The sequence below is a fragment of the Amphiura filiformis genome, chromosome 7 (genome assembly GCF_039555335.1).
Source record: "Amphiura filiformis chromosome 7, Afil_fr2py, whole genome shotgun sequence".
Lineage (NCBI taxonomy): Eukaryota > Metazoa > Echinodermata > Ophiuroidea > Amphilepidida > Amphiuridae > Amphiura > Amphiura filiformis.
The window spans coordinates 40844770-40872330 of NC_092634.1; the positions used below are offsets into that span (position 1 = coordinate 40844770).

Consider the following 27561-nt stretch of genomic DNA (forward strand, 5'->3'; position numbering starts at 1 on the left):
ATTATAGATAATCAATAATCGATAATCAATCATTTAACAATTATTCAATGTTGAAAAATTTATAGGCCTACGCAACCGACAAAACTGGGAATCGCTAAGGATGATTTCCTTCTGGGTAGGGGGGGGGGGGGTTTGTGCGGGGAATTAATTATCGCTAATTGATTATCGATTATCGATTATCGATAATCAATTATCGATTATCGACCATCAATCATTAGTTTATCAATATCCAATGTTTAAAGATGTATAGACCTGCGCAACCGACAAAACGGGATATCTGCATTAATTTGAAAATATGATTTTCTCCAAAGTGCTAGAAAAGCACACTCTTTGACCATTTATATGCACATCGTATCTCTTGCAACCTGAAGGAACGAAATTTGTTTCCGTTTTGGATTTCAACAGCTTAAAATTGACATTTTTCGTAAAATGCACATCAAATATTTTGTTCTGAATTGGAAAATCTCTCTTGGTATAAAATGAAAAATATTACGGATTTTGGTTGTCAATTTCAAACTTTTTTTTATATCAATCATCATATCCGTGGGCACGTGGTACTCTATTTTGAAAGCCATCCGAGTTTCCATTTTGACAAACGGATAAAAACAAAAATATTTTTAACATTGTCATCTATGGAAGAAAAATCACAAAACTGTTTTTTTCTCAATAAAAAAAATTGGGACTCGAAGATAAATTTTCTTCAAACTCGTTTTTTAAAATCTTTATATATGCTTAATAACTTAACTTAACTGCCTGCTGCTTTAGCTTCACTCTTGAATCTCTGTTATGGAACTGTGACAGAAGATTGATATGCAACCTCTCAGAGCGTCCGAAGTTTTGTGTCACGTGACCCTGCTCTCTATGGGCTATTACAGAAATTAACGGCACATACCCTATAGAAGACAAATTTGACACATCTGACCTCGTAAATCAAACTTTTTTTATTTTGGGATTCCCATGTCTTCTATAGGGTAGGTACCGTTAATTTCTGTAATAGCCCAATGCGTTATATAAAAATAAATAATTATTATGTTGAATTCACTCATGGTGATACATTTGTAACCTCACGTAGACTACTTCGCTAACCCGCTACTAAAATTATACTTTCTCGGGACAAATTTCAATTTCAATGATAAAGTTTGCCACACGAGGACAATTATTGTGGCCTAAAACGGGCCAAAGGAAAGCACACTTTTGCCATTGCTAAGCCTTTTTCTCACCAATCAAAGCAAATTTTTGTTATACATTTTTCTAAAATCGTGAAAAGAAGAAATCCAGATCTACTACACTATATTGTTTGTAGATTTTGTCCTGATATTGGCCAAATGAGTTACCAATTTGCTCTATTATCAGGCCTACATGACAATACAGTCCTTGCTTTTTGACTCTCTTCCAGGGAGGCTAAATTGACCCTACTGACCTGCTACACGTACTAAAATGACTTTACCAGGATATATGCGTGTTTCGTAAAAACGCGGCTCAAACCGGAACAGAGGAACATGCACATCAGTGGCGGTATATTTTGCGCCGGCTTTAGGTTTAAGTGGACAATTTTCGCGCGAAAAAAATATTCAATTTCAGACAATTTTAACACAAAATGAAGGTAAAGTTTGGTAATTGATGGGCCAAAATGTTGTAATTTAACTCTATTTTGGCCTCAAAACACCGTGTTTTGGACTAAATAGGAAGATGCACAGGGCAATTACTGCCTGAATTTTTCTTCTATTAGGAATGTACGTCCCCATGGAAAATTAGGGAACGTGTCTCACTGTACTTCCCTCACCCCACTCTGTCGCCTATGATGCACATCAAATGTTGATCAATTTTGCCCTAGACTGTCCCACAGTCACGGTTCGGTTCCTTCTCTGGATAATGGAACGGTACATAATTATGGCCTATGGAAATATGCAGGCGGCATAGGACACGCAACACGGACGTACGAGGCTGGCGAAGATACAGGGCTGACAGCCCCATTCACAATACACGGTTAGCGATTATAAATGGACAATTAACATACTTGCAGTGGGGTACTTTGCAGAACCCCAACGGTTTTAGAGTAAGATAATTTTGCTTTGACACCACATAACAAATTTAGAATTGTTTGTGAAGATTTCATGATTATGTGTTAATCCAATGGCGACGTCAAAAATAGCGATATCGCATCCACCATCATCTGGAAATATGCTAAAGTCCTGAACCCCCTCTGTTATCTACAGAATCCGCTTATTCTCAGTGCCAAAAGCCCAGTCTATATTTTTCAATCGTTATCCACGGACCCGAGGGATTTTATCCCGGTGTTTCAAGCCAGGAGAAACTTGCACCCCTGCCCTCGGTCAGTAAGCCTGTGCTCTAATACAGATGAATTCCCAACCAAAAATGCAGGGAGAAGCAGAGCATACCAGAAGCGTTGTAAGGCCATTTGTGGTCGAATAAGATAATATATTATTACGTATCTTTTACTGCTGAGAGGAATACTACTAAATATCATTTTGACATAGGATATGCGACTCGATTTTACTTCGCGGAAGAAATTAATTTCATTGTCATTTGACGAACTGAAATTTAAATGGCACAAAAATATGTTAAGCACTGATTTTTCATTCTCACTGCACGGATTTTTAATCTCACTGCACGAACGTGCCAAGATAGCCCCTGCTTATTGGATTTTCAATCATAGGCAGCTCGACATTGAGAATAATCGCGTTAAACCCCTGACGACTCTTTCGCTTTCAACTTACTGCAGTGGATTCTCATCGGTTCTTTTATATTGCCAAAAACGTTTGACTACAGTTGCTACCGAGATCAAACCCGGTAAGTACTAAGTACTAAACAGTGGATACAGGGGTGCAAACTGTAAAGGGCTGAGATTTTAAAAGTAAAACCTGAATTTTGAAGAATGAATGAGGTTTTCTCGAGTAATATTCAATCAAATTCCAAATTGAACATGAACGGGCGAAAGTTTCATGTTCAACCCGGCTTGCAACAGACAAACAACAACAGGCTGGCTACGCGGATACTCATTTAGTCTCGAGGTCTTCATAAAATGTGCTTCGTGTGTTTCGTTGTACATGAGTGTTTGCTGATGCTTCCATGTATATCAGTATCATGAATAAGTCTCAACAAGTTTTTCTAATCAAAAGTAGCTCCTAAAACTCCAAAACACAGCGGTAGTTGTTATGTTGGCCGTTAAACCAAACAATAAATGCAATTTCGGGCATTTTTTTAACAGAAGTCGTGTACATTCGATACCAAATATTTTGAAAAAATGGTTTCAAGATTTAATGGTTAATCTTTTTATAAAAGTGTCTAACTATTTGCTTTTAGAATGAGATGTATAAAGGCGGTAAAGCAAACAGGGTGTAGCAATATTAGATTGCATATCAAACCAAAACAATACCAGCCATTGCACACGGGTTCAGGTCCATATTCCTAAGTGTTTTTGTTCCGAAGGATTTGTTTTCGAAAATATCTTATTCCGAACGGCTTGATCCTAATGATAATTTGATAAAACGATAGGTTGTACTCTAAAAGGTTATTAATATCAGAAGGGTCATTGATCCATAAATGAAAAGTGGTTTTTGTTCCGAAAGACTTTTATTTCGAAGGGTCGTTTCTTCGAAAACATCGTTCAGAAGGGGGTTTGCTCCTAAATGTTATTTTTCCGCAGTGTCATTGTTCTGAAAACGGAAAGTGTGTTTTTGCTCCGAAAGGTATTTTTCGTTTAAGGTTGGTCTGAACCCTGGAATTATGAAAACTTTCGGGCCTTATAACTGCTAAATTATTAGTCTAAAGAATATAATAGTATACATTTTTAGACTGGAAATGACTTGCTGAATTCATCTGTGAGGTCCAATTTGGGCCAAAATGCTCATTTTTGGAGAAAATCCCCAAAAATGGGTTTTTTGGCCCAATTTTTTTCGTGCAACATAACAAAAAAATAGTTTGGCCAATTTTTATTATTTTTTTTAAACTAGATAAAAATATCTAGGGACCGTTTTTTCATTTTTTTTTTTTTTGACCAACTTCACCAAAGAAAATCGGGTTTTTTTATGATTTTTTTGTAAATTTTGCATTTTTTGACCATTTTTGGTGCAAAATTCTCAAAGTTGATCAAAATTCAAAAAAATAAAAAACGGTCCCTAAATATTTTGATTTAGTTTTTAAAAATTAATAAAAAAAAAATTTTGGCCAACCGATTTTTTTGTTACGTTGCACGAAAATTTGGGCCAAAAAACCGTTTTTGGGATTTTCTCCAAAATGAGCATTTTGGCCCAAATTGAACCTCACAGATGAATTCAGCAAGTCATTTCCAGTCTAAAAATGTATACTTTTATATTCTTTAGACTAATAATTTAGCAGTTATGAAGCCCGAAAGTTTCCATAATTCCAGGGTTAAAAGACCACCCTTAAATGTTTTGAACAAAAACGTGGTGAATTGTGCTGATAACCACACCGGAAGTGTATGGCACTACCCTATGGGGCACTGTTATACACGTTTTTTTTCTCATATTTAAAACCGCTGGAGCAATACAATTCAAAATTTTGAAACATATTGTCTTAATGGTATGCCTCAATGTTCAAGTTCAAGTTCAAGTTTATTTCATCAGCATCATCATATTATTATAAACAATAACAAAATATCAAGAAAGGGATGGTAGGATACTCAAAAGAAAGCTCGAAAGACGTGATTGCCCTCAATGCAAAAACAAAAAGACGCCTACAGACCTACAGACAACAGACAAGCAGGGTGCAAACGGCTGACTGACAGGACTAGTGCAGACAGACAAAGACGTTGGCAATGGCAATAGCATATAAACAAAAGTCAATTGAGAAATATAAAAGTATGCGTTAACTTACAGTACAAGATAGAATATTATGATACAGGGCATTTATGAAGCAATAAATTTACGAGTATAAAGAAATCAGATAATCTTTATAGCTACGTTTGAAAGAATTAGGACACAGGGCGATTTTGATATCATCGGGGATGGAATTCCAGACCAATGGACACTGCCTTCTAATAGTATAATTACAGGGCGATACAAAGTGGATGAACGAGTTGAATAACTGTGGATGGCCATATTTTTAACAAAATAATCGGCAAAATTACATGGCATGTTGTTAATACTGAAATTATACATAAATAAAGCTTTGATAACTGGTTAACAAAGTTCTTTGTATTTTGATCCAGAATTTTCACTTACTTGTGTACGTTTCAACAACACCTGTTGTCTTTATCAACACTTGATGGGTAGTGACTGCTACTGACAACCGACGCTAGAAGTAGTTCCAGCGTTGATCTGGGAGTTGCCAGTTGGTTGTCAGTAGCAGTCACTACCCATCAAGTGTTGATAAAGGCAACAGGTGTTGTTGAAACGTACACAAGCAAGTGAAAATTCTGGATCAGATACAAAGAACGTTGTTAACCAGTTTACTATACCGATCCTGATGAATCTGTTCAATCAAAGCTTTGATAAGTTTTTAGCTGACAAAATAAAGGTGATGTGTGGGTCAGCCAAGTAGAATTGGTACATAACCTGATAATTCTCTTTTGTTTCACAAAAATAGAATTCAAATTACAATTGTTAGGACCTGCCCAAATTATATGACAGTAGTGTAGATGAGGTAGAACTAATGTATTGTACAAAGGTAAATAACATATTACACGAAAGAATATGCTTAAGACGGAATAAGATTCCACTATAAAATTATCTTGAAACAACATTGGTAACATAATAGGTATGATCTTACCATGTCAGAGATTCATCAAGAATAACACCCACAAATTTAGTATGAGTTACTTTAATAATGTGTTCAATCAATCTTTATTAATACAGCAAGCAAAATACATACAAGCAGGCAAAACAACAAAGATTGTATACACAAATGCCCAGGACATGTACCAGGGTCAGCAAAGCTGACCCGGATACGGTGCAGGGCTGCACGCAAGACAACGAATTAAAACACAAGACATATAGGCCTATTCAAAACAAGGCAATATAGACAACAATGCGGCAAAACACCTAGAGCTTGAGATGAGGTTGATCAGATGAGCCCCATGACGGTTCATGACGGGCATTCCAGATAGTGTAACTGGAGAGGAGAGCAAGTTTGCTTAGGTCCTTTTTGATTGACCTGGGTGGTTTGGCTTTGACAAAGGAGAAGATGTTGGAAATGCTTTTGGTGGTATCGGGTGTAACCAAACCACGTGACCCAATTTCTATGCAGGTGAGATTACAGGTGAAGCCATTGCCGGAAATGTCTGATATGAGGTCGGTATATTTTTGAGTTTTGCGTTCATGAGCCTTACTAATATTTTGTTCAAACGGAACTGTTAACTCAACCAAGTGGACATATTTCTTTTCAGTGTTGATTATAACAATGTCTGGACGGAGTTTTGAGACTATGACATTGACAGGAAGAGTGCCACCGGTGGTGGTAAAACCGGGCATGTCGGAAAAGATCTGGGTAGTTGTTGTAGTGGCATTTTTAAGATGTTGTAGAAGATAGTTTAGGATTGAATCATGGCGCCACGTAAATCTGCCTTGGTTGTGTGAAACAGTACAGGAATTAAGAACATGCATGAGAGTTTCTTGATTTCCACAGAATCTACATTTGGTTTGAGATCTTTTACCCCATGTTTTCAAGTTGCAGAAGGTTGGCAGGAAGTCAATTGAGGCCCGAACTGCAAAGCTTAGGACCCCCCTTGGAAGATCATAAATAATTGACCTCCAAGAGAGATCTGCGCTTTCTGATTCCATTAGCTTCAGGAGATTGCCCTGTTGAACTAGCGGCTTGATGTAATTTCTCCAGAAAGCAGCACGGTCAATGGAAATAAGGTCTTTGACCATTTGCTTGAATTTTGGCCAATTTGTCTCGCTGTCTTCGTTTTCAGAGACTTGACGATATTTTTCGTCCCACCGCATTGAGCCGTTTTTGTTTTTTTCCGCTTCCATTTTGACTCCTGTCAACCTTACTTTTTAATGCATGAACTACACGAGTATCAGCTTTAACCATACAACGACTATAGGCCAAGGTATGCGATTCTAAATAAATATCGGAAACACGTGGAAAGCCTAGTCCATCTGGGCTATGGATGAAGGCTGGGGTCGGACCTTTTGATGGGAGACCCAGAAAAGCCTTAATAGTATTGGTATGGATATGGTTGAGTTTATCCAGTTGAGTATCGGTGAGTTCATGAACAGTAAGCATGTATCTTATAGATGGAGTAGCATATTGAGTGTAGATTTTTAGTTTATACTCTTCACGGACCAGACACATATTTATGTTGTTGATCATACCTTCAAGTTTTGTTTTAACAATTTCATGAATGTCCTTAGATTTACCTTCAAATGTGATATTACTACCGAGGAATTTTTCAGGGGCTTCCTTGAGAGATTTGAGCACGTCATCACCAATTGCAAATGTGCAGGCATCTGATTTGCCACTGCGGATGGAAATAGATTTGCATTTGACCGGTTTAAGGGTCAAGTTCATCGATTTGGTGATTTCATGAATTTCATTCATTAACTTTTGGTGCCTCCTTTTGTCTGATGTTATTAGACAGAAGTCGTCGGCAAATGGCAGGGTAATGTACCGGCAGCCATCCAAATCATAGCCGAAAGTTTCTTCATGGGTCTTCAGATGTTTGACGATGGGCTCAAAGACAACCAAGAAAATGATTGGAGATAAAGGATCGCCCTGAAAAACTCCACGATTAAATGGGAAAGGTGCAGACACCCACCCAGGGCCTTTCACTTGACCTTGTAATCTAGAGTACAAGTTCTTAACATAACTACATATAGGATCTGGTATACCATTTCTTTATTGCCATCAATAAAAATATGAGTATTTTGGTATGTTTTTAAACATAATATAATTCGGTTTTTCTGAGCATTAAGAGACAACTTATTAGTTTTGAACCATACAGAAATATGAACTAATTGATTATTAACAAAACGAATAAGTTCATCAAGGTTTCTCAATGATAATATCATGATTGGTCGTATCGAAAGCCTTGGAGAGGTCCAGGAATATACCCAATGTATGGTGACCTTTATCAAGATGAGAAACGATCATATTGTATGCCTCTAAAACAGCCATGTAGGATGAATAATTTGTTCTAAAACAAAATTGACTTTGATGAAGTAATGAATAAAATGAAAGAAAATTATGAAGTCTTTTGTGAATAATACGCTCAAATATCTTTGAAAACACAGGAAGGATTAAATTGGGCGATAATAATGTTACATAAATGGGAGTCGTCAGCTGTAAAAATAGGAACAACTTTAGCGTGCTTAAGCTCATCTGGAAAAATTCCAGTAGAAATAGACAAATCAAATATGTGAACTAACGGAGAAGCAATCAGATGTTTAACAGATTTTACAATTTCATCATATCCAGGACTAGCACCAGAAGTACATTTTTTGATAACTTCATTTGTGTCCGTTGGTGTAAGAAAAAGTGAATTGAATTCTGGGGAGAAGGAATATTATTCAAAAAGTGATCAAAACGAACATGTATAGGAGGAATATTTTTAGCTAACTTAGGACCAATATTCAATTACATCTTCGAAGCAGGAATAAATATCACACAATGGTTATAGGAAGCTAAATTTAGGTATATTCAAATTATTTTGAGAAATTTCCACAAAAACCTGAAAGAATTCATTGCGCCCATACATTTGAAGTCTATGACCTAATAATAGATATCAGTTAACTTAATTTTAAATTAGACTTCAGTGGTAGGTTTACCGGGAAGTAGTGGCCATATGGGTATGGTTTGCTCTCTGATTGACTATAATGTATATTATGTATATTATGCATATTATGTACAGTTCAGTCAATGCTTAAATACTCTTAAAAATTACTTCTTAATGGCTGGGTATTATTATTTGCAGGTCACCGTGATTGACAATTTTATACATATCAAAACATTAGCTAATGGCTAAAATAAATTGCTATCTACTGAAGATAAAATATAATACTTATTAGCACTTGAAAATGATTTCTTAGGAGCTGCGACATCAATTCAACATGGTGACTTATACATTAATTTATCAAATAAATTGTTATCTACTGAAGATAACAATTTCAATAGAACAAATATCTTCCTTTTAGTTGAGGACCTATTTATCATCTGAGCATTAAAGTTATAAATAAGAAGGAAGGCATTATCACAGACAGACAGAGGGAACCAAGGCCATATGCAGCACTAACATGATTAATTTTATTGTACATGATGGAGAACTTTGAAGAATTACATCAGTATAAACAAATGCACATTGTATTGATATAACCTTGGAGCTAAGAGGCTACCTACTTCAAGTTTAACCTGTTTATGGTATTCAACTTTTGGATTAGACATTTGGTTAAAGCCTTTAGTCCATTATAATAATTATGATACTAGGGGCTAATTGTTTAATTTTTGTGTGCGGCGCATCAAAGCGAACAAATGAAAGTTGCAGTGGAAAATAGAAAATGCATTAGTTGTCGCAACATGAAAACACATGCAGAAGCAGATAATAATACTGGGCCTACTGGATGCAACTATTGTTGGTGAAGAAATCATTAAAACCATTTGCAATTATGATTAGTTGTTGGAGTGCCATTTATATCAAAACAATCTCGAAGAGGTTGCTTACGATTCCTTCCTAAATGATCATTAAGGATTTTCCAGGTTTGTTTGAGATTGTGCATTTGTTCACTGAGTAAAATTTTGTTAAAAACTAAAAAGTGATATAAGGACAAAACTGTGCATATTGGTATTTGATTCCTTGGAATCTTATGTGTTGAAAACCCTTTGTAGTAGTATTTTCTTTAGTGTAGTGTATATTGTTCATAAATTATACAGCTTTTAAATTTTGGGCATTTATGCTCTGTTGCACTGTAGGATTAACTGAATGAGGACGATGTGAGTAAAGGACCTACTGGTTTAGGACGAAGTGGGTATCTGCAAATGTTAGAACCAAACCCGATCTAATAAGAGTAAAATACAATAATTTGGTCAATTGAATTATTTATAGGTTAATGAACGCGTATTACTTATTGGGAGAGAAATTAGACAAAATAATGCACGCGTGCTGATGTTGATGCGTCTAATGCACGAGCCCCGAAGTGGGGAGTGCATTAGACGCATCAACATCAGCACAAGTGCATTATTTTGTCTAATTTCTCGAGCAATAAGTAATACAAGTTTATTAATCTATTTCATACACGAGAAGAAAGAAGCATGTGATTTTTACTTTTTTATATAACAAATTATCACTAAAAATCAGAGGATGATTTAAGCACTTCCCAGCAAGTCTTGCGGTTAGCACAGCTGTGTGAGTGAACATGACACCACTGCCCGCCCACTGCATACACACGTGCATGGTTAAATTTGAATTTGGACAGATATATTTACAGTAAAAACACCTTCTAAAGGTTGGTCGATTTCACATTTTATGTTATCTACAGCAGGTGTGAATTTTCCTTCATTCATACATCACTTTAGATCTGAAATCGACCAAGAAATAACGACACACGGGCAATTCTAAAACAACATCTTTTGCATAGAGTTCAATGGGATTTGAAAAGTAAAGTGGCAGTTGAAACTCTAGTGATAACACTTTTACAGTGCATGTTGGGGCTTCCTTAAATCATCCTCTGACTAAAAATGTTGGAAAACAGAACCAAATCTAAATGCATCAACCCGCCCGAAAAATGAATCAATCCTACGCGACGCGAACGCGCGCGAAACACTGCGCGTAGTACGCGGAGTGCACAATATACACAATCAATGCATGTTTCGTACTTTTCTAACAGCTTTTTTGATTGGCTGCTTTGATATAAGAGTGTATGAAAGGTTAATAATTGCGTATCAGTTGTTGGGAGCTGTTGGGAGTGAAATTGTACAATAATGCACGCGTACTAGTACTACTAAGATGTTGATGCGTCTAATGCACGAGTCCCGAAGGGGAGGGGGTGCATTACACGCATCAACATCTCAGTTCAAGTGCATTATTTTGTACAATTTCTCGAGCAACAAGCGATACGCATTTATAAACCCATTTCATACACGAGAAAAAGAACTCCATGATTTTTGCTACTTTTATAATAAAATTATCACTGAAAGTGCTGGAAAATAGAAGCAAATATAAATGCATCAACCCACAAGAAAAATGAACGCGTCCGAAAGCACTCCGTGTAGTACGCGTACGCGGAGTGCGCGCCCGTGCATTTATACACAATGAATGCATGGTTCGCATTTTTCTAACGTTTGCTCTGATTAGTTCCCGCCATCTAAGAATGTATAAATATAACTTTATATTTATTAGACACTGTCGTTTTCGTTTTTATAATGTTTCATTAAACAAACCCAAATTTTTTTTATATTGAACTATCCTTCACTTTTAAGTAATTCATGTAAATGTTTGTAGTGCCTAGATTAGTTTAATCTAAATGAGCTAAGGGTAATCATGGTAATAAGTTAAACAACCGGCGGTAATGATAAACGATAATCATGACAAGTAACCGTACTGATTTCTGTGGTTAAAAGGAAACAAAGAATAGAAGAGAGTGTATGCGACTAGAAATGCCATATCTTTATAAATCAGTGCCAAAACAAAACAAAACAATAAAAAAGAACGAAATTGTTTTTTTTTAAATCTTTTGATCGAGCTTATTTGTAACCATTTCATGTATTACCAAGACAACTATGTTATAAATTAAACTTGTTTAAATTCAATGTCTTTAACACAGTCGTGGACAAAAGTTTGGAATATTTTTCACATTCTTGCCAAAAATGTGTATTACTCAATATAACTCCCAAAAACATGAAAAATTCATCTGGAGAAGAAAGGGGTACTCGCATACTGTGGGTTGTGATGATGAATTCTGCTAGAAAGTACCCTACAAAACATTTTATTGTTGTACTTTTTCGTAAAAATATCATTCAAGACCTCTTTCTTTTAAGATACTGTCATCCTAGTACCCATTTGTCTGATGAAGACATTATTTTGTCACAACCATGGCACCCTATAAAGGACCCGCCTTTAGGACGAGTCAGAGGAAGACCCTTTTATTTTTCACTATAACCTATTCCTGATACGTTCCAGTATACTTGGAAAACTTAATTCTATCCGAGTGTCTTCTCAAGAATAAAGCAGCATATTTAAACAAACCAAAAACGTTTTTCAAACTTGTTTCCATGATTATGCGTTTTTGTACATTTTAACCATATAGGTTGATGATTATTATAAATGTCCTGTTTTCTCTGCATTTTCCTTCGATTTTGCTTTACCATATGTATCGGTTCTATTTTTCCAGAATTTAAGTGTTCGCCAAACTGCTGCGATTTACACTGTAGTAACGTCTACTGAGAAAAGACACCGTGACTGTATTCCTCAACCATTGCTAACGTCGAAGCTATGGCCAACTCAAGCGGAGATCTGCAAAATATTTCTGGTAACACGTTTGATCCAGAACCGGATTCAACAGGAGAGAAAATATTGGCTTCTATAAAAATCATCATTGGCTTTGTTGGTTTGATTGGTAACTTTACCGTGTGCCTCGTTACTGTGCGCTTGAGACACCAAAAGGTCAACATCCTAATTGTTACACAAGCAATTGTCGACCTTCTGGCATCGCTGGTTCTTGTAATCTGGACTTTTACCAACATATACCCTCCTGCAGTACCGACTAATGAATTTCTTGCTTATCTGTACTGTTTCTTATGGCAAAATCGATTGATTTTGTTTTTCCTTTTCGCGGTCTCTACATTCAATCTAGTGGCTATATCTCTGGAGAGGTACATCGCTGTGTTACATCCTATTTTGTACGCTAACAACTTATCGCGCAGGAAGGTTTTCGTCCTTGCTGCTTTTGCATGGGTATTTGGCCCAATCATGGAGGTCATCTATGCGATCATTACTGTTGGCGGAGTCCAAAACGGGGAGTGTGGCTACGCTTCTAGTTCTTGGAATGACACTAAATCCGCGATAGGGGTACTGATCTTTCTCTGGCAGTTCTTTATCCCATGTATTATAATGGGTTTTTGTTTTACTCGCATCGCGTTAGAATTACAGAAGCGCGGAAGACGCCGGAAGAAAACGGAAATACCTACTGTATCTGCGGCAAGCACGACAGGAAAGGGGACTGCAAGAAACGGTGGGCTTAAACAGTCTGCGTCGTCCGCTGCATCCAGTGCATCCAAACAAGCGCGCAACGTCAACATCACGCTCATTACAGTGTTTGCTGTTTATGTTATCTGCTGGTCGACGGATCATTTCTTATTCTTGCAATATAATCTTGGAGGGTACATTGATTTCAATGGGCCACTATATGGGTTTGCTGTCAGCATGGCAATGCTTAATTCAGCATGTAATCCGATTATCTATGCATTTCGTTATGATCAGTATCGTAAGGAGTTGAATGCGTTATTTGCGGGATGCAATCACAGTAAACATGGTGAGGATAGTTCAAGTTCACGTTCTGCAGAGGAAATGAGCAAGCATTAGGGGCGTACACATAATACCAGCAGGGCACACACAAGCCCCGGTCAGCAGTAAAAACGCCAGGACTGCTATTCAAGCACATACTGTCATATTAAACAGACACGAATGATCAAACCTGGATATATTAATAATTTGGTTTTCATTAATTAATTCAATTAATTATTGTAAGCAGAGATTATGAACTAAATAAGAAATCATCTGTATAATGTGTTTTTTGTTCTCTTGAATGAACCCACATCTTAAGGTTTTGCACACTCTCACATAATACATAGTCCTGTGATTAAGTAACTGCTCAAGTTGATCTGTACGGGTTTGATATTATAAATTGAATTTAAATGCATCTGCGAAGGACCTCGGTAGGAGCGGGATCATTTCTCAGCCGAGAGTCTTCTTGAAGGACTAAGTGAGCATGGTTTTGGTAATTGGTAAGTATTTCATTATGTTTATAACAACGTGGTAAAAGTACAGTATAGTATTAAAGAAGGCATTACTGCTATATATCTTTAAAAACACGTCAATAATTTACATATGAATAAATCATAAAATAAATGATTTTATGTTGTATTTTAAAATAAATTTCGATAGTTTTTCATGTTAGTGTATTCTAGAGGGTGTGTGTAGATGGAATGTGGGGGTGTTTTGTAGGATATGATGCAGTATGTTGTGTGAAAGATAGTAATTGTGATGGAACGATTCTTGGAAAGAAAGAGTCTGTGTGAGCCGCCCTTCTGAAGAGTGTGAGGCACGCGACCGTGCACGCGAGAGAGATCCCAGCAAACACACAAATGTGTTATGGGCAGAATAAAGGGAGACCCATTCGTCCGCGCCCGAATTTTTTAGATACTTGTAGACACTAAGATGTATTCTTTCACTGGAAATTGATAAAATACAACTTTATTTCCTCACATAATTATTTCCTTGATTTAAAAATCATCATTTCACTATTTCCAGCTCTAATAGGTCACATGGCTCAACAGGTAAAGCATAAATGCGCGAATGCTGCGTGTAAGTTTGATGAAACCTACGTTATGTGACAAAAATACGCCACAGCATTAAAGTTTAATGTTGAGAACAATTTAATGAATAATAATGCCTTATCCTTGATACTTTTAAACACTAACCATGCTAACACTGACGGGCGATGAAGGACTAACACAGTGAACATAGTTCTGGAATGTCCAAAGTCATTCTTAATCTAATACCTCTTTGATGCTTTTTATCGCACGGTCGCACCCGCACCATCTATTTGTTTAACTACTTCTTCGTCCAATTTTGTTGCACCTTCAGCATGTTGAGTGAAATTTCTGCACGGCACCTTTTGGCTTCTTACCCTTACTTTAAGTACCAAGAGGGTTGCCTACTTTCCGCAAAAGTGAACGCAGCACATGAACGCCGAAATTCGAACACAGATTAAGAAATTCGCTAGACTAAAGTAAACGCCGAAATATATATTGTGGGCTTTACGAATAAAGGTCTATGTGTACAACTCTATTGTTGAGATTCATTATGACGTAGACTGCTGTATTTTACATTGATATTAGAGCCATAGTCACAATTTACATATTATTCAGTAGAACCATACGCATCAAAGTTTGATATTGAGAAACGGTAGGCAGTATTTATGACTTCTGTTTCGTTATAACGCGTTATAGTAGATGCCTAGAGTTTCTAAACTTGCCAAAACCAGTTAAATATCGGTAAGTAAGTGGCGTCGGCTGTTCGGCTGGGGCTCCGAAGATCAGCCCACATCAGTTTGTGATCGCATCCACCGCCATGCCATTTTGATGGGTTCTTTTAGTCCTGCTCGGTATTCCTGGTGTGTTCTGAAAATTTTGAAACATCCGTCTTCTTAATATTGTGAGCTTTAAGATCCAACTGCTCCGTTGAAAATATTTGCAATAACAGACCACACCTATCTTCGTTCAATTTATTTTCATCAGTTATAAATTATGTTGTTTAAGCCACGTTTCTACGGTGTCATAATTCTTTTGCATCCATCTTATATTTGTCTCTGTTATTTCCACGCCTTGAGTGAACGTCCTCTGCGCTGCCTCTTGGTTAGAGTTCTCACGAAGTTTAGATTTCAGCTGGGTCAAAATCAAAATTAATAAGCATTAAGTTACATGTATGTAAAGTGAAATAAGTTCCAGCAGAAGCAACTTCAATCGTTATTTCACTGAAGTTTGGTTATCGTATCTTTGCTAATTGATATTTTATGTTGGTGCATTGACACTTTACTATTTGATATTTCATTCCTTTGCCACTTTGTCCACGGTCATTTCTTATAACAAGCTTATGATTGATTAGCATAAAGGTTTGGTTCAACTTAAGGGTATCATTTACAAGAATGGTAAAAGTGTCTACAGTCAGTCTACTCTGAAGTACAAAATACTGACGCGGACGCACACCTTGTGCCGACTTTGAAGACACGCATGACTGCAGCAGAGACGCACCACTGCGCACTGTTTACGCGCTGTATACGCGCGAGTACGTCAGAGTGGACAAACTGTAGTGACCTTATTTTCCAACCCTTTGTTATTTTCTAAACCAATACTACCCTCAACTTTACATAACAAATTCTCGTGATTTAGATTCTGTGATATGATGTCGCTCTTACCTGTGATAGCTGTTTGTTCGAATTTAATGTTGCTGTTAAACTTGTTGCCATGGTTTTAACACTAAAGACATTTTCACTATGGCTGAAATAAACATCAAAAGAGAGTCTAGTCAAAGTCTAGTATTGAAACAGAAGTACTTATTTGTTATATGAAATATAACGATAAATACATTTTTCGAAAGATTTTGCGTTTGATATTAAATGATTAAAGTCAATACATGCAATTTGTAGGGGTAAGCCGGAAGAAGCCCCAGGAAATAGAAAGACAGTATTGTGATTATTTATGTTACCATTAATTGGTTAAGATTGATTTTTTTAAACTACTAATATATATATACAATTATAAATTTAAAAAATATAAAAATAATAAACAATAATGACACTGCTGTAATATAAATTACATTGTGATGGCGATGCTGAGGAGGAAGAGGAGTCGTAGGTATTGGTGGTGCTGGTGTTGGTATTGGATTGGTACAGTGGTGGCAGCAGCAACGGCCGGCGGTAAAATACTCACATTCTAAGAATATCATCAAAATGCTGCCAAAAGAAGTTCCAAGCCAACTCCGTACCAACTTCATTAGCTAACACACCTGAGAGGACACTGGCATGGTCGGCATCACTTATTACATCGATGCTTAAAAGGTACGTTAGATATCTGTAAAAAATAGTATTCTTAAGGTTAGATTGGATGGTATACCTTCAGCGTATCAGGTATACATTTAATTTTGACCCATTTCCTAACTAGAAAGAGCTTTATACAAAACTTTGAATTCTGGTATGTTATATATAGGAAGTTTTCATGAAATAATGAAGCAGATAAGTGATAGACATCAGTAATGCAGGACTATCTAAGGACTCTTTTAACTCTTCTGGTGAAGCAAATATAAGACCCAAATTCTGCAGAATATCATGCCAGTTATGGTAACACCTTGGTCTGGGTCCGCAATTATTATATTCACAGACCTGTTGTAACTAACGTACACTCATACTTTAATTAGAGATGAAATCAAAACTCGACCGGCGGTTGACCGCCGGTTCCGTCCGGTTTCTATTGTTCTAATCAATAGAAACCGGGTGGGACCGGTGATCATCCGCCGCCGGTCGAGTTTTGATTTCATCCCTTACTTGCACGGCGTGAAATATATTCTGAAATAGACCGTACCTGTCAAGAATATTTGGATCTTTTGTGCATGACATCGCTGATAGAAGTGTTACTTTCTCTGTATCTGAATTGGTTGTATTGTATTGATCAAAGGCGAAGTTCCAATCCTCTGAATCTCCATGTTCAATTGCTGTGCAATACACCGCAATCCTCACATCAGGGGAAATCCTATTTGAGAGTTAAATGCATGGCAAATGGAACATACATTTTGTTAAAACAAACACAAACAAAGATCCGCATAGCTGCTTCGAAGAAGTTTCGATTTGCCTCTTGTTAAAAATCTAGTGAAAGATAGTATTATTGTTTTAAAAAGCGTGGCAATAATCATTTTAAATATTGTTGAGCCATTTATACATGTCTACATATGGTACAAACAATTTTATATAATAACCTGTTTGTTTCTGGATTGTTCTTCCATTGTGAATATTGGCTAATAGATTGGTTAATGCAATCAACATGTCCATATGCACAAGCCATCTTCATTGTTAAAGCCTGGAGGTGCCTGAAAAGAGCGTCATATTTATCAAGCTGTGACGAATTTCAATTGCAAGACCTATCATTAGCCTAACGCTAAAACAAATTAATCAGGTGATTATACTGTGAACAATGTAAGTCTTTTGTCAACTCGACTTTGACTAATTTATTATATAAGACCTATTGCAAGGGAGCAGGGAGCTACATTGGTTAAGGTCCTTGTCTTTGGGTCAAGAGGTTCCGGGTTCAAAATGTCCGCAAGATCAAAACAAAAAGTAAAATCCACTCTTCTGTGACTCATCTGGATATGGCGGTTATAACTCAATATTATTTCAACCATACTATTACCAAAATACCTGCAGCATGAACATATTGCCAACTGTCAACATTTGATAACCAATTCACCTTTTCGGTAAATTCCATAACCCTTTGCGAGTACACCTGAGACCTCGTCATTTGACGTCACGCCGATCTGCGCCGATGCGCACATCGTTTATCGAACATCGTTACTGCGCATTGCAAGTCGGCGTGACGTCAAATGACAAATTCTCAGGTGTACTCGCAAAGGCTTATGGGATTTACCGAAAAGGTGAATTGACCTTTTCGATACATCCCATAAGCCTTTCCGAGTACACGATGTTCGCTACACGATGTGCGCATCAGCGCAGATCGGCGTAACGTCAAGACGATATCTCAGGTGTACTGGCAAAGGCTTATTGGATTTACCGAAAAGGTCAATTGTCTCAGGTGTAGGTCACTTTCTGGAAAGCTGGAATGAAGTGATGCACTTTACTCCTCATCTGGGTTACATATTGCCCTTGGCCTGGGGGATGTATGACAAACTTGGAAACTGTTCATTAAAGGACATGGGAAATTCCTTTGTGAATTAAAAATATTTCAAGAAGAATTCCTAAAAACTTTTAGAGGACCTTATTCCTTCGGTCTAATGGTACGGCAGTACGTGTATTCTAACCTAACTTGATCTCACCTGTCAAGAAAAGCATTTGGTGTGTTCCATCCGATGTGGCTGTATAACGGAGTCACCAGGTTTAACATATATTGCTGTGTTTTAATAGACAAATTGAGTGTTATGAAAATGAAATGATTATATCCAGGGTGTTTGAAGAATTATTGTCGTATACATTCCGCATGAATACTCATTCTGGCTTATAAAATGACTTACAGTATACAAAAAAAATGGCTAAAACTTCACGCCTCCCGAAAATTTAATTGTCTCAAAATTAATGCTGCTGTGAAATAAGATTATATGTAGGCCTAAGCCTTTAAGGGTAGGGGTATGAACGTTTGAACAGTATTTATTGTGGGACATTAGAGCACACATGATGCAGTCATGTCTACAGTAGAATTCACCTCGACCTTTGCAGGACTTAAACCCCATTAAAAGCTATTAAACCAAGATAACACTCATTGAAACAGCTCAACTGATTAAATCGGATCTTCTCTGGTTGTGCACAAGTGTCTGTTTTACATGTGCGATATCGCAATAAAGCTGGTATTATAGCTTCAGTTGGGTAACCGATTATAAAGGAAACGAAAGGAAACAATGGTATGTGTACCTTTGTTCACGTAATGAGACAATGGCCTGCTTTTTGTAAACCAGCATTCTTGAAAATGAGCAACATAATTATTGTTGACTTAACACGGTTTGGAAATAATTTCTTCATATTTTTGGTGTTATCTGTCGTTTACATATCCTTCCTAAAACACAAAAGTGCGACCCTCTCCAAACACCTAAATTAGCTAAAAATTTAGGACATGTTACAAAACTATATTGTCTAGAATTTTAGAAGAGTACTTTTAATATTGGCTGGTTATTTTTCACACAGCGACGTTAACTAGGCAATGTACTATTACCTATAACATTAACTAAAACACCAAAGTACGCATATTTCCAAACATCTAAATTAGCTAAAAATTTAGGACATGTTACAAAACTATATTTTCTAGAACTTTAGAAGAGTACTTTTAATATTGGCCGGTTATTTTTCACACAGCGACGTTAACTAGGCATATCCCCATACTTTTAACGTAGGCTATTTGTAGAGGTCACGCGTCAATGGGAAAGAGCACTGTGTATTGTGTATAGGAAAACGGACAGTAACTGCAGTATGATCAGACATATCGAATTGCATTCTGAATACAAAGAATGTCCTTCTGATATCAAATAATTTTGATTTTTTGAAATTCGCAATGTAATACACATTTTATGGCAAATCGTTAAAAATTGATATTTTTGATAACAGTACTCGAAGTAAACTTTATAAATCTGATGATTTATACTTAAAGTGTATGTAGGTGGGATGAAAAGCCGACGATCAATTGAAAATTTTGACCTTTCGTATTGAAGATATGAATTTTTAAAAAAAAAAAAAAAAAGGTCTTTTGGGAAAAAAATCAATATCTTCAATATAAAAGGTCAACATTTTCAATTGATCGTCGGCTTTTCCTCCCAGCTACATACACTTTAAGAATATATCATTAGATTTATAAAATTTACTTCGAGAACTGTTATATATCAAAAATTTGAAAAATATCAAATTTTAATAATTTGTCATAAAATGTGTATCATACTGCAGTTACTGTCCGTTTTCCTATACACAATACACAGTGCTCTCACCATTGACGCGCGACCTTTACAAATAGTGTATGTTAGAAGTATATTGCATTTGCCTAGTTAACATCACTGTGTGAAAAATAACCGGCCAATATTTAAACTATTCTCCAAACTTCTAGCAAATATATTTCTCTAACATGACCTAAAATTACAGCTAGGTTATATGTTCAGAAATAGTCGCACTTTCGTAGAATATGAGTGAGGGCAAAGCATAGGTAGCTCATAGCTAGCCAACTCCCCGTGTTAATTGAATGGAGATTTGACCGAAAATATTGAGCTATATTGGTAACGGACCGCTCCGTTCTGAAGGATGCCACAAAAAAAAGGTACAAGCTACATTTAAACTATTCTATTGTAACATGTCCTAAATTTTTAGCTAATTTAGGTGTTTGGAAATAGTCGCACTTTTGTGTTTTAGGAAGGATATGTAAACGACAGATAACACCAAAAATATGAAGAAATTATTTCCAAACCGTGTTAAGTCAACAATCATTATGTTGCTCATTTTCAAGAATGCTGGTTAACAAAAAGCAGGCCATTGTCTCATTTCTTGAACAAAGGTCCACATACCATTGTTTCCTTGCGTTTCCTTTATAATCAGTTACCCAACTGAAGCTGTATTATAGCACCTCATAGCGATACCGCACATATAAAACAGACACATGTGCACAACCAGAGAAGATCCGATTTAATCAGTTGAGCTGTTTCAATGAGTGTTATCTTGGTTTAATAGCTTTTAATGGGGTTTAAGTCCTGCAAAGGACGAGATGGATTCTACTGTAGACATGACTGCATCATGTTATATCGTGAATTTCAAAAAATGAAAATTATTTGATATAAGAAAGACATGCTTCGTATTCAGAATGCAATTCGATACGCCTGAGGTGCTCTCATGACCCACAAAAAATACTGTCGAAACGCCATAAACGCTCATTCTAGATCCCTTTTGCGGGATATCACGGACAACTTTTTTTAGAGTGAAAATCGGTCTGAAACTTTCATTTTATCGTGGTAATATCTGACTAGTCAAATTTCACTCTTTAGCATTTGGAAACATATTACATTTTCAACATAATCAACGGCTAGCTCCTATGACCTACCTTAAAGTGGTTGTGAGCCTCTGTACCTCTCAGCATAGATTCCACAAATCCCATTACGTCATCTGCAGCTGCCCAAGGAACAAAGTCCCACTCACTGGAGAGATATCTACTGATATTGAGTGCAACTCCGATATCCAGATAACCAGCACGAGCAAGATTAAAGGCATCATTGATTAATGTTGAACGACTTCCAGGAGGTATTGCCTACAATAAAATAAAATGGTATTTCCATGCAACATGTTTCAAGCATACAATAGGTTTGAACAAACGTGATAGTATCTCTGGAATACATTAATCACCCCATTTGTCATCAGTTACACATCATTCATAACCTCCGCGTATCACGCCATATGTGCGTCCCAATCAAATTGGTCGTTAGATGATTTACGCACACCGCGGTGTACCGGCGCGGAGGTTATTGATATCCATCAATGACCTCCGCGTATGCTTACGCGGTACAATGACTTGCGCCGGAACACTTCACGCGCACGCAACTACCATATTTGCATATGGCGTGACTACGCAGTGCTGTAATTCGCAAGTCCGTTTTAGCCTGTTCGACTTTTTGAAGGGCGAAATATAAGTTTTGATAAAAATTGTTTATTTCAACAAATTTCAGAGAATAAAATCTTGAGATTTGGTTGAGTGATGAGTTAAAAATGACGGTTATGAATTCGGTTAATAACTTTGCATCAGTTATATGTCGGGCATTGTGAAAAATCTAAACCTTTTGCCTTTGGACCTCGGAATATCCCTCGGGGCTGCGCCCCTCGGATATTCCTCGGTTCCAAAAGCAAAATGTTTAGATTTTTCACAATGCCTCCAAATAACTAATGCGCAGTTATTAACCTATAATTATCACATTTGCTCCTTTTGTGCGAATTAAAACTCTGACCTCACAAACGAGTCTTCACTGTCTGAGTTTCAACATAAAAGCTATTTGCCCCGTTTATTGCTTATAACAGTACAGCTGTATCCGGACGCTACCATGTAGTGTTCTGGATGGAATATGTTCTGGATGGAATTGTTCGAACAAATAGGTAATGACTGGGCATTTTAGGACAAATTTATATTCCCACCACCATTTTGACTGCATATTACACCCAGTGCCACCTAAATACGCCAAATTGTTCAGTTCTCAAAAGAGTTGTTCCCGAAACAATCATTACATACTGTTTACACTAATTTTACATATTCCTTCAGGATATCGCAGGTGTAAATACTTACATCATGATTTTTCATCAGTGTGTCGGTCAACAAAGCCCAGTTAGAAAGGTCATAATTCACACGATAATAACCACGTGATTCCACATTAGCCAATAACCAATCGCTATTCCGTGTATCATTTATAGATATCTCTTCTACGGAAATTCAAGTTAAAATAAAAAACAATAGCATTTTTATTATTCATAGAAGGTGTAACTTCATTTTCATACCATAAAATAACACTGTTTTAACATGTTTAGTACAAAGACTTTACAAGTTGAACGATAGTACAAACCTGGTTTCGTTGAAGGTGTCACTGTATTGGGCATAAGGAAAGAAGGCACTCCTACAAGAAATGATGTATGTCTTGGTACTGTGCTGGGTGTTATCCATTCCTGAGATGGATTTTCAAATTGGGGATGAAACGACGTGGTGTACTTCAATGGAATGTGCCATTGGTACCTGTTGCAAACAAGTATGAGAAAAATATTATTCAAATCGTTCAAGAATTATGATTGTAATTTTAATAGATGGGATATTATTTTGAGATGGGGTGTGGAGTGTTTTGGAGAAGAGCGTTTAGGTGTATGGGGTTTAGTCATGGTGTTGGTATCATGTGTATTTAAGTTGGGCTATAATATTCCGTATCATTTTGGCTCAAAGTCGAAGATAAGGGGCAACCTGTGAACCTATTCATCTGGCCTTAATACAATGTCAATGATCAATAACGACATAATCGATTTTGTCATAAAGCAAGGGAAATATTTTATGGGAAAAGATTTGATTCAGGGCAATAACATCGAAAACATTATCATCTTGTCATATTAGCAAATATGCTTATTGCTTACTCTTGTTTTTTGGCATCAGGATTATCCGGATTAAGTAAGAATCTCTCTTGTGTAGCTGTGAAGTGTATACCATCTTCTCTATCATAATCTCTTGTTATAGTTACCAATGGGTAACCCATCTGTATTGTCCACGTGTCCATGATCTTCTTTACATCCATGTTACTCTTACCATCTTCAATTGCTGCCTGTATATAGGTCGCATGGAAAACAATTTAAAATGCGATCAGATGATAACTCTTACTGCTATTTGACAACGATGACGTTTAGCAAAGAGACCGAATCGAGATAAAACGAAGGCAAGACAAAGGTCATACTGCAGTTACTGTTCATTTTTCCTATACATAATACACAGTACTCGCACCATTGACGCGTGACCTCTACAAACAGTGTATATGGGCATTGCCTAGTTAACGTCACTGTGTGAAAAATAACCGGCCAATATTTAAAGTACTCTCTGAAATTCTAGAAAATATAGTTTTGTAACATGTCCTAAATTTTAGCTAATTTAGGTGTTTGGAAATATTCGTACTTTGGTGTTTTAGGAAGGATATGTAAACGACAGATAACACCAAAAGTCTACAACCATTATGTTTCTCATTTTCAAGAATGCTGGTTAACAATATGCAGACTATTGTCTCATTTCGTAAACAAAGGCCCACCAGTATTGTTACCTTGCGATTGCTTTATAATCGTTCACCCAACTGAAACTATAATACCACCTCATTGCAATATCGCACAGGTAAAACAGAAACACGTGTAGTGTGGATTTAACCAGAGAAGATCTGATTTATCATAGTTGAGTTGTTTTTAGTGAGTGTTATCTTGGTTTAATAGCTTTTAATGGGGTTTAAGTCCTGCAAAGGTCGCGGTGAATCCTACTGTAGACATGACTGCATCATGTTCTAATGGTGTTTAACATAGTGTGTAGTAGTATTTTAGTGTAGATAATCTACACATTGTTCTTTTCGTTTGAACCGACTTTCATTTCTGAAAAGTAATGTAGGTGTAATGACAATTAGTGGGTTTTTTTCAGGAGTAGCTCTGACTTCTTCAGGACAAAGTACATAAGAATGAAACATGATGACTCTGAAAAGAGCCGTTCACTGAAGACTGCCCCTTGTCAAGAACCTTGAAGGTGTAATGGTGTAATGAAGGGCATCTTACACTCAAATACCAGAATCTAAATAACTATAATAATCTCTTATATCACACGCAGTGAGTGAAACACATACCTCACTAAGTTTTGCCCACAAGTCATCTTTGCCTGTGTTGTTGTATGCATACGTCTCGAGATAAAACTGTTGTAAGGAGAAAACAATATAGTCATACCGTTATTAGGTTGAAACTTGCAACAAATCCAAACAATGAAACTAGTCGAGTCCTTTCAGAACAATTTGTAACTTCAATTACTGATGCTTTACCTACTTGTGCTTTCGAAACAATGATATTCAGATCATAGATGTATATGAATATCGACCACTGGTATACTTTCCATTTTATTTACACTTATGCAAAAGTTTCGCAAACGCATTTTATGATAAAAATGTTATCAAACATATTCAAAAATATAAATATCATACCTTTAACCCGTTCCTAAATGTGGTTTCACCAAGGAAGTTTGACAGCATACGAAGAATTGAAGCACCCTATTATATAGAAATGAAAACCCGAATAGTAAAATAGATATTTATTACCAAAGGGGTTCTTAAAAAAGTTGAAATAAGTAGTAAAAAGACTAACCTCTGTTACTTAGTCGACGTTGTATCTGACTTCTTCAGGATAATATTCATCTACACATTGCATACAAAATATAACTACTAAAAATGATGGCTTTGAAAAGAGCACTTCAATAAATAAAATGGCATATCCACAATATAACTATTATACTGTCACACCCTAATTTGTTGACAGTGTACCGTTTAGACTATCATCGATGCACACGAAAATCACTTCTGTGCATTTGGCAGTTTATGAAATTGTACATTATGAGAAAAGTGGTTCCATTTTTTAAACCTTCGATTCTGATCATGTAATATTTACCTTCACACTGTAAGTAGTACGCTAAATTTGTAAAAGGAATTTGGCAAAACATTTTAGGATTGTACACACCTAGGTTTCATTATCATTGAGGTATAGGACTTTTTATTTTTTCGGAGAAGAGCAGGTACGGCAACAACTTGATTATATTTCTACATGTTCATACTACATACTCTGAAAATTTTAGAAAATTCGCACGAGTCCGTTTTTTTAAAATCACATTTTTGTTCCTAAAATGGGGGTTATAGCGCCCTCAACGGCCACTCTCTCCATAGGGCTACATGTAAAGACCAGTTATAGACAAATGGCCCTAAAATAAAACGGACTCGTGCGAATTTCCTCAAATTTTGCATATGATGTAGATTTAACATCTGGAATGTAATGCAAGTGATGTCGTTGCTGCTCTTCTAAATTCATTTTTAAAATGTCCGCCCCAGACCAAGGTGTGTCCTATGGTGTATATGCTACTTACCTTATTATAAGAAATCAAATCAAATTGTTGACTTATATCCTTGTTGGTTATGACTGGCACAGAAATAGGTCTCGATGTAAGCAAGGAATCCGTTACTAGCACTGGATACTTGTGTCGCCACATAAACAGGTCCATCTTGGAAGTAAACAATCATTTATCAATGATTATACAATAATATTACAGTTCTTTGTCAAGAACAAAGGAAACCCGCTTTTCTGCTGCAAATGACAGTTTCAGCAGAAACTTTGTCTGAACTTCTTGATTTTACCAGAAGTAGAACTTCTACATCCCAGAGTTCACTGCAGCAAAGGATCAAATATGTAACTTAGAAAAAATGTCCCCCAGTATCTGTTTATAGTGTTATCTCCTCTCTTCGGATTCATATTGACTAGTAAAACTATCAGCAGAAAACGCAAGTTCAAGTTTCCTTTGGTCTTGACAAAGAACTCACTCTCTATATACAAACTTGACATTTAATATGGAATATTTTTTCGCAAAATTCCAAAACTGGTTTGGACGGAGTCTGCATAAACCGCACGGGCTAAATATCAATTAGGGTGTGTCGGGAGATGGTGTCAAATAATTGTTTGTAGAAAACGTGCTTTCTATAAGTTTACATTGTGGTGCTCATAATGTAGCGAATTGGCCTAAAATGGCGGATTTAGGAAAGCTGAATTTGAGCTTTGTGAGGGACACAATTTCGGACTTTATGCAATATTGTTCTGTTATTACCAAATGTATATGGTTTTGAGGTGATATTTCTTAAACTTCGTCAGCAATTGGCATTCATCACAGCTGAAATACACTTGCAATGTACCAACATTCTTAACATGGGAGGAGCTTAAAAATAGAACTCTTAAAAGTGGTACGTGCTCAGAAAGTTTGAGTGGCCCCCTGGAGTCAAATGTTATAAACTTACGGCACAAAAACAACTACACGGATTCCTGGTTGTCCAATGAATCCACGCTGTTTCTTTGTGTACAGTAAGTTTATAACATTTGGCGCCAGGGGATCATTTAAACTTTCTGAGTGCGTACCACTTTTAAGAGCCATATTTTTTAAAGCTCCTCCCACTTTCAAAACTGGTAGATTACAAGTGCATATCAGTTCTAACGAACACTTACGGTATTTAGGTTCGGTAACTATCGCCTCAAACCTCAATTAATTTGATAATATCAGAATAATGTTGCTCAAATGCAGAAATTTTACCTCCACAAAAATCAAATCCAGTCTCCTTAAATCCGCCATTTTAGGCCAATTCACTACATTATGAGTGTCATAATGTAAACTAATAGAAAGTACATTTTCTGTTAAACAATTATTTTATATTATCTTTCGACACATCCCAATTAATATTTAGCCCGTGCAGTTTATGCAGACCCCTACCAGACCAGTCTCGGAATTTTGCGAAAAAATATTCCATATTAAATGTCAAGTCTGTAACATGATAACAGATTAGGCAACAGATCTGATATGCCCTCTTAAATCACAAATGATTAAACAAGTCAAGAAGGG

At 36.5% G+C, this 27561-nt stretch overlaps 1 protein-coding gene across 1 annotated transcript in view; it reads right to left on the bottom strand.

Moving 5' to 3' along the window:
• Positions 1-14373: 14373 nt before the first annotated feature.
• LOC140157178 (aminopeptidase N-like) overlaps positions 14374-27561 on the bottom strand; it is a 92636-nt gene continuing 79448 nt past the window's right edge. Inside the window, exons 7-19 of the mRNA XM_072180281.1 lie at positions 26047-26181; positions 25118-25183; positions 24770-24835; positions 23538-23722; positions 22985-23151; positions 22711-22844; positions 21484-21687; positions 18737-18810; positions 17666-17776; positions 17275-17442; positions 16627-16767; positions 16113-16194; positions 14374-15582 (exon numbers count right to left, since the gene is read on the bottom strand). Of these exons, the coding sequence (XP_072036382.1) occupies positions 15436-15582; positions 16113-16194; positions 16627-16767; positions 17275-17442; positions 17666-17776; positions 18737-18810; positions 21484-21687; positions 22711-22844; positions 22985-23151; positions 23538-23722; positions 24770-24835; positions 25118-25183; positions 26047-26181 (1680 nt within the window). The 3' untranslated portion in view covers positions 14374-15435. The remainder of the gene's footprint in view (positions 15583-16112; positions 16195-16626; positions 16768-17274; positions 17443-17665; positions 17777-18736; positions 18811-21483; positions 21688-22710; positions 22845-22984; positions 23152-23537; positions 23723-24769; positions 24836-25117; positions 25184-26046; positions 26182-27561) is intronic.